Genomic DNA, 8,176 nt, shown 5'->3' with positions numbered 1-8,176 from the left:
GCAAACGACGTAAGTCGCGTTCGAGAATTCGTCCTTCGGCCTGCTCTCCCGGCTGCCGGCCGCCTCGTGACTGACAGCTCTCCGAACCAATGGGAAAGGGGACAGCGCTTCGCTGCGGGCTCGACCAATCGGCACGGAGAGGGGGGTGGGAGCGCAGCGGCGCGAGGGGGCTGCTGGGAGTTGTAGTCGGAGGCAGAGGGATGGCGGCCGGCGGGCAGGCCGCGGGGCTCGGTCGCGGCGCTCCGTGCCTCCAGCAGAGTGCGGAAAAGCCGATCCCTGTCCGCCCGCGGTGGGTTTCCCAGTGGAATTCGGGGATATGAAGTGCAGCGCAGTTGGGTTTGCCGGGGATAAAAGGGAAGAGCCAGAGGGTGGCAGTGTTTGCAGGTCTTCCCTTCCCATTGACCGTCCCGCCGCCTGGACGCGGGCCGCGGGCCGGTGTGTCCAGGCAGGCGGCATCTCCACCAGTGCCCGTTATCCCACTGCATCCCCCCGAAAAGAGGGCGTGTGGAATAAATATAGTGTAAATATAATTTATTTCCACAATTAAACATTCCAAAGTCTATTAATAAAGCATAATGAATAGTTTAAAGTGGAATGTGGACCTTCATTCCATGGCTCCCAGATAACCCCGGCTCTGTGACAACGAAACTGCTGCTTGCCTGCTCTGTGTTAATAGAAGGCGCAAAAAGCCCTTTAAAGCTGACAGTACTTGGACACAGAAGGACTCTGTGGTCCTTGTGTGGTCCACGCTCTATGCTCTGTGGGTGGTTGCTTCCATACACCCCAGACTCACAAATGACAGAGCTAACATTAGCTGTAACCATTTGTCTTCCTCTCATAGAATCATAGAATAGTTAGGGTTGGAAAGGACCTTAAGATCATCTAGTTCCAACCCCCCTGCCATGGGCAGGGACACCTCGCACTACACCATGTGGTCCAAGGCTCTGTCCAACTTGGCCTTGAACACCGCCAGGGATGGAGCATCCACAACCTCCCTGGGCAACCCATTCCAGTGCTTCACCACCCTCACTGTAAAGAACTTCTTCCTTATATCTAATCTAAACTTCCCTTGTTTAAGTTTGAAGCCATTACCCCTTGTCTTACCACTACAGTCCCTAAGGAAGAGTCCTTCCCCAGCATCCTTATAGCCCCACTTCAGATACTGGAAGGCTGCTATGAGGTCTCCACGCAGCTTCTCTTCTCCAGGCTGAACAGCCCCAACTTTCTCAGCCTGTCTTCCTACGGGAGGTGCTCCAGCCCTCTTATCATCCTCGTGGCCCTCCTCTGAACTCGTTCCAACAGCTCCATGTCCTTTTTATGTTGAGGACACCAGAACCGTACGCAGTACTCCAAGTGAGGTCTCACAAGAGCAGAGTAGAGGGGCAGGATCACCTCCTTTGACCTGCTGGTCACGCTTCTTTTGATGCAGCCCAGGATACGGTTGGCTTTCTGGGCTGCGAGCGCACACTGCCGGCTCATGTTAAGCTGCTCATCAACCAACACCCCCAAGTCCTTCTCTGCAGGGCTGCTCTGAATCTCTTCTCTGCCCAACCTGTTGCTGTGCCTGGGATTGCCCTGACCCAGATGTAGGACCTTGCACTTGGCTTGGCTAAACTTCATAAGGTTGGCATCGGCCCACCTCACAAGCGTGTCAAGGTCCCTCTGGATGGCATCCCTTCCCTCCAGCGTCTCGACCGAACCACACAGCTTGGTGTCGTCGGCAAACTTGCTGAGGGCGCACTCAATCCCACTGTCCATGTCACCGACAAAGATGTTGAACAGGACCGGTCCCAACACCGATCCCTGAGGGACACCACTTGTTACAGGTTTCCAACTGGACATCGAGCCATTTACCACAACTCTTTGCGTGCGGCCATCGAGCCAGTTCTTTATCCACTGAGTGATCCATCTATGAAATTGATGTCTCTCCAATTTAGAGACAAGGATGTCATGCGGGACAGTGTCGAACGCTTTGCATAAGTCCAGGTAGATGATGTCAACTGCTCTGCCCCTGTCCATCAGTTGGCTCTCATAAGCTCTCATAAGCCATTAACTTACTCAGCTGTTGTCAAAGTTCTTTAGGGGACATAATTGTTGCCTCTGCATCTGTTTGGACTTCTTGAATTGAACAAGTAATAAGGGGGATCTATCACTATCATCCTTACAGCAGGGTTTATCTTCTTTCCTCAGATGCTGTCCTCATGGGGATCTAAAGCTCCCCACAGAACATCAGGCAGACTTCGGATGCCCTTGACATGGAAGTTTTACGTGTTTATGGAGAGAAAACTGGGGCACAGGAGCTTGGTTTTTTCTGAGCTGGTGACAGACAGACAGAACAGTGTCAGAAGTTAAGGAGGTACTTGCTGGTTCTGCCTGTCAGGCTCAAAGGGAACTTGAGGAATGTAAACAGCCTTTACTTGCCACTTTGCTGTGCTGTTGAAGCAGAGCAGAGAAAAAGACTTGTCATTTGACTGAGAGAGAAAGCCAGACCTGTACCCGGTTTGCACAAAGTGAGTGCAAGTGGGGATGGGAGAACAGCAGCAAAGTGGAAGCAGAGAGAGGGAAGTAGTGGTGCTGAGTTCATCTTTATCAAATAAATGCAGAAAGAAAGAGCTGGGTCTCATATGGAAATGGACTGTAAATGTATAGAAACATTCCTGGAGCCAGGAAAGTCTGCACTCCATTTTGAGCCAATCTGTTGCCAATTCCTTGCATGACTCTAGAAAACACTTCCCTTTTGGTCTCTACCTGCCTCTGACTCTCTGTGCCATGTGCATGATGTTCACCTTCTGATGATTAACATCTGCTGGAAAATACTTAGACTCTCTGATCAAAGCTACTATGGAATAGCAAAGCTTCGTGGAGGATTCTCACAGTACAAGGGCTGAATTCTGTGGGATTTATATGGAAACACAGCTGTAGGCCTGGAGGAATGCCACCGTCTGAGCCAGAGGAGGTGCCCCACTGCACAGCTGCTCAAAGGCAGGAGGTGTAAAGTATTTCCAGGGGCCAAGGAAGGCAACTACGAACTCAGGTATGAACAGTGTCTGATTTTGCACTCCAAGATATGACAGGATAAGCTCTGGTGGATTAGAACTTAAGTAATTTGCTTGATGGCATGTTTTTAAAGCTCCCTCTGCCCATTCATGCGGTTATACTGCTCTCCCTTTGCAGGCTAAGCAGCTTAATCCTAATTATGCTCCCTCCCAGTGTGAAGATGGTGCAACTTCCATGAATCCCCGAGAGGATCTCAGCAGGGCCATGAGAAGCTGGAGGTAACTGGACTCCTCGTGGAACACAGGAGACACAAATAACTAAAGATGCAAGGCAGCTCGAGCCCTAAGATCCTGGTGGGGATATTTGCACCATCAGAGAGCTGCAGTGCTTATGGATTAACTCAGGAATACAGATAGTGCTCAGCCAAGTGGCTTGGGAACAGATGGTACCAAAAAAGCAGTAAATTCATCTGATGCTGCATCCACCACCATCCAACAGTGAGATCCTGGCCAGTTCAGACCTACCAAAGCTGCCAACTGATCCAGGCACGAGCAGGTAAGAAAACCTGACCTGATTATTTCATAGAATCCCAGCCTGGTTTGGGTTGGAAGGGACCTTAAAGCTCCTCCAGCTCCAACCCCTGCCATGGGCAGGGACACCTTCCACTAGAGCAGGTTGCTCCAAGCCCCTGTGTCCAACCTGGCCTTGAACACTGCCAGGGATGGGGCAGCCACAGCTTCTCTGGGCACCCTGTGCCAGCGCCTCAGCACCCTCACAGGGAAGAGCTTCTGCCTCAGAGCTCACCTCAATCTCCCCTCTGGCAGGTTAAAGCCATTCCCCTTGTCCAAAGCCCCTCTCCAGGTTTCTTGTAGGCCACTGTTAGATACTGGAACATTGTGCCCGTTTTAGCTTCTAGGAACTATTTCTGAAAGAAACCCATGGTTTCTCCTGAGTCTTTAGCATCTCCCACTGCATGGTCCTGCTTCCACTGAAGCCGTCAGCCAGGATCAGCTTCTCATACAGACATGACTAAGCCCTTTCAAAGCAAGAAACAGTCAGGATTTCTTGCTTAATTGCTAAAACAGCTTAATTTGAGTGTGCAGAACATAACCAAGCGGAAGAGAGGAACTGACACACCTACCTGGTTCCTGCTCAGTCTGATGATTCGCTTTAATTGATGGGTCACGTTGGTTGATGATTTCCACCAAGCAGCAAGGCTGCTGTGCCCCTTTCCTGTAGCAGGGAAGGCAAAGGGCCGCATTCCCTGCCGCCCTCCCTGGGCGAGTCCAACCACTAGTGCTTTAGGACCTGATGCCATCTTAAACCAGTAACATAACTGACACAAACCAGCAAGTGTAACCTCCAAAGCTCCAGTTTTAGCTGCCATGTATCATGTCAAGGGCCCATGTCCTCCCCACACCCAAGGATTGGGGCTGTATCTTTACCAAGAGGGTCCTTTGCCCCTAAAGTTGAGCTAATCAACCAGTTCAGAACTGGTTTTGATCGCTCCAGTCACACACATGTGAAGATGGAGCAGAGCCAAGAAATCAGGGTGGCTGATCCCTGCTACATAGTGTAAGCAAACACCCCCCTGCTACTCCAGTGATTTTACTGGAGCCTTATCAGATTTCCTGGTGACTCAGACTACCCTGGAGACTGGGACGAAGGGCACAGTGGTACCAACAAGCACCACGTCCTGCCCCCTGGAAGTCACCCCTCTGCCAATCCCACTGCCCCAGAGCTCTCCCCTCCATGCTGAGCCTCTGCAGCCCATGGCTGTCCCTTTCCAAGCAGCAAACACAGTGGCTTCTCTTCTCCCCAGTGGCCCAGGGTGCCTGGGGAGAATGCAACCAGGGGCCATGCACCCAGGTTGTGTCCAACCTTGCATCAGCAGCCTCTGCCCCCATGCACGTCCTCTTTGTGTTGCACCCCCTTGTTTCTCTTGCACCCCACCTTGCACTGCATCTCCCTCTGAGGCTTGCACCCTCATCCATTGCTTGCCTCTCTGTGCACCCCCTTTTCACTTGGAGCTCACCTTGCCTGAGCACCCTCCCACTTCTCTGCTCCCCTTTGTGCTGCACCCCCTTTGCAGGAGCACCCACCTTGTGTCGTACCTTCCTCCCCTCTTTGCATCACATCTTCCTCCTCCATACACCCCCTTTGCCCTGCACTCCTTCTCCCATTAGTACCCACCGCTCCCGTGTTCCCCCTTTTCTGCTCCAGCCCCACTTTGCAGTTGCACCTCGCTTTGCTCTGCACCCCATCTTCCACAGGAACCCCTACTCCCCTCTTTGCACCCTACCCTCTTGTATCAGCACCCCAAGCTCCCGCCCCCCCGTTCCTCTGCAGGACACCCGGCTTTATAGAGCACTCCATCTTCTCCCTTGCACCCCCTTTGCATCGCACCTCCTCCACCGCACCCCTCTTGTATCAGCTCCCTCTTACCCCGCAGCACACCCCATCTTCCCCCCCGCACCCCGGGTACCCCGCTCTCTCCTCCCCGCCGTCCCTGCGCCCGCCCCGCCGCAGGCTGTGCGCCCGCCTCTCGCCGCCGCCGGTGGGATGTGCCCAGCGCCGCGGCCGCCCCAGCTCGCTCCGGCGTTCGGCGGGGCGGCTCCAGCCCCAGCCGCCGGCGCGCCCAGCGCCCCGCCGCCCCCCGCGCCCGCCGCCATGGGCGCCGCGGCCCTGCGCGCCCTGCCCTGGGCCCTGCTGCTGCTGGGGCCGCTGCTGCCCGGACAGGGCTTGCAGGCCAACTCCGAGCCCCCGCAGCGGCAGCCGGCCCCGCTGCCGGCGGGCGAGATCGGGGGCTTCACCACCGCGCCGCCCGCCTCTGCCCAGGAGATCATGCCGCTGCACCGGCAGCCGGCCAACGCCTCGGGAGAGGAGCACGCCAAGCCCCGCAAAGCCTTCCCCGTCCTGGGCATCGACTACACCCACGTCCGCATCCCCTTCGAGATCTCCCTCTGGATCCTCCTGGCCTGCCTCATGAAGCTGGGTAGGTTGGCGCCGGGGAGGGACCCTCCAGCACCCCAGGAGCGGGTGCCCTGAGCATCCCCTGGAGCATCCCAGTGTGGGACCCCCCAAGCATCCTAAGGAGGGGTCCCCTGGAGCATCCCAGCATGGGAAGTCACTGGCTGAACAGCACAGACGCCCCAGGGTGGGACTCCCAGAGCATGCCAGGGAGGGACCTGCTGGAGCATCCCCTGCATACCCCCCAGCTACCCTGGGGCAGGGGTGGGCACTGCTCTCCCCACGACCTTGGGTCTGTCAAGACCTGGTAGACAGGGCAGCAGCATGCCGGCCTCTCTGCTCAGCACGGCCTTGCTCATCTCACCGGCTGGGAACAGGGCTGGAGGTGCTCCCCAACCCCTGACCATCCCCTGCTCGGTTTCCTATCCTCCCTACGGAAGCATCTGGTTTGTTTCCTTCCTTTCTCAACCACGGATGCATTTTGTAACCTTGGAGAAGTCACTTCAAAACCTCCCGGTGCTTCAGCCAACCGTTTCTGCCCTCCATAGCACACCAGGGTGGCAGCTGCCCATGGTGCAAAGCCTCTGGAGGATTCCTGCCCTAAAGATGAGGAGCATCAGGGGCCAGAGGGCTGGGAAAAGTCACCCTCTCCAATGCCCCTCTCTGGGCAAGCATCCGCCTGCCGGCGCGGGGGTTGTTGACAAAGTGTTTTCCAAACTTGTGCAGCTGAATCGATACCAACCGAAATATCCCCAAGTGATGTAACTTTGGGATACATCTCAAATCTCTTCAACCGGGAGGTTGGGCTGGCCCCGGTCCCCTCAGTGGTCATACAAAGCCAGGATAGGTGAAGCGTTTGCCTGTTCCTGCTGTAGCGCGGTGATGGGAGGGAAGGCAGCTCTGCCTGCCTTCATTTTGCCTCTCAATCGCCACCAGCAATCTAAGAATGGGAACGGCAGCTCTGCCCACTGAAATCTTGCTTTGGGGGCTCTTTTGAAGCTGGTGCTGGTTGGAAACTCTGCCCTGGCCTGGCCCGAGGGGTACGAGAGACCCCCAAGGAGCTCAGTTCTCCCTGCTCAGCTTTGCCTCAACATACCTCATCCCCTTCCCACACCCCTGGGGATGTGTAGGCAGCAAAGCCCTATTTCCACAGTCCCTCCTGCGTGGTTTATTTACATGTAGGCGCAGGAGTGCAAACACTTCAGACCCGGAGGCTTCGTGCCTGTCTGGGAGACAAGCAGTCGGAGCAGAACCAGGTGGTATCCGTGGGGTTTATCCCTTCCCAGCTTTGCCTACAACGATTTAAGGTGCATTTAGCTGGAAGGTGCCTCGCAGGAAACGCAGCCCCGAAATCTCCTTTCCAAGGGCTCACCCAGCGCGGATTAAGCGACCTCTGGTAGCTGCTCGGGGCTATTGCACTGCGTTTGCAGTCCTCCTGCCTCGCAGAGCAGAGTGATGAAATCAGAAGTATCTGTGCGGAAGCTGGTGGAGAAAGGAGGGGCTAACAGCACTGGCCTGCGGCCCTGCTCTGAGGAACTGCCCCTGGAAAGCACCAGAATGGACAGCAGAAAGCGGCTCCGCGGGGACAGACACGGTGGAGGACACGGGGGACATTGCTGCCCACTGACTGTCCCCCTCCCATGGGCACCCTCCCTCAGCAGGACTGCATGAAGCTGCTTCTTGCCTGAAGTTAGGGCTCGGATGTGCTGCAGGAGAAGTTATTTCTGGCAGCGAGCTGAGCCCCGCTGGTTCTTACGTGCTATAAGTATTATGCAAGGCTGGGTGTCGAGGGGGTATATTTTAGGAGGAGCTGCCTTGCAAACTTGGCAAGGGGCCTTTGGAGATGGCAGGTGCTCTGCAGCACTCCAGGGATGTGGATTATGCCACAATCCATACCTTAGGTTACCTACCCCTCTCACAGGGGCTTCAACAGCAGAGCAGGCCTGGAGCATCCTTCTGCTTGGCCTCCTCTCCAGGGTTCTGAAGGGAATAGCATTGCTTGTTCACCTTGCCTTGGTGTGGAGTCCCCAAGCTGCTGGTACAGCTGAACTGTCAGACTTGCTCTGCTCGTGACCTGCAAAAAGGTCTCGTTGCTCACTGGCTCCATCAGTCCCACCCTGGATCAGAGGATGTTGTTTGAGAGCAGCCAAATAGCCTTTTTTCCGCCCAGGGATAGCTCTTGGTGTGCCTGTGCAGTACAACCGGTGAT

At 55.4% G+C, this 8,176-nt stretch overlaps 1 protein-coding gene across 2 annotated transcripts in view; it reads left to right on the top strand.

The window, feature by feature from the left end:
* The first annotated feature begins 5,569 nt into the window (after positions 1-5,569).
* Positions 5,570-8,176, top strand: part of SLC9A1 (solute carrier family 9 member A1) — a 28,452-nt gene continuing 25,845 nt past the window's right edge. For both annotated transcript variants that reach the window (XM_030503676.1, XM_030503675.1), the window contains exon 1: positions 5,570-5,992. In XM_030503676.1, coding sequence (XP_030359536.1) covers positions 5,668-5,992 — 325 coding nt within the window. In that variant the 5' untranslated portion in view covers positions 5,570-5,667. The remainder of the gene's footprint in view (positions 5,993-8,176) is intronic.

This window comes from Strigops habroptila, chromosome 12, assembly GCF_004027225.2.
Source record: "Strigops habroptila isolate Jane chromosome 12, bStrHab1.2.pri, whole genome shotgun sequence".
Lineage (NCBI taxonomy): Eukaryota > Metazoa > Chordata > Aves > Psittaciformes > Psittacidae > Strigops > Strigops habroptila.
The sequence above is the reverse complement of the archived record's forward strand: the minus strand, read 5'-3'. Positions and strand labels throughout refer to the sequence as shown.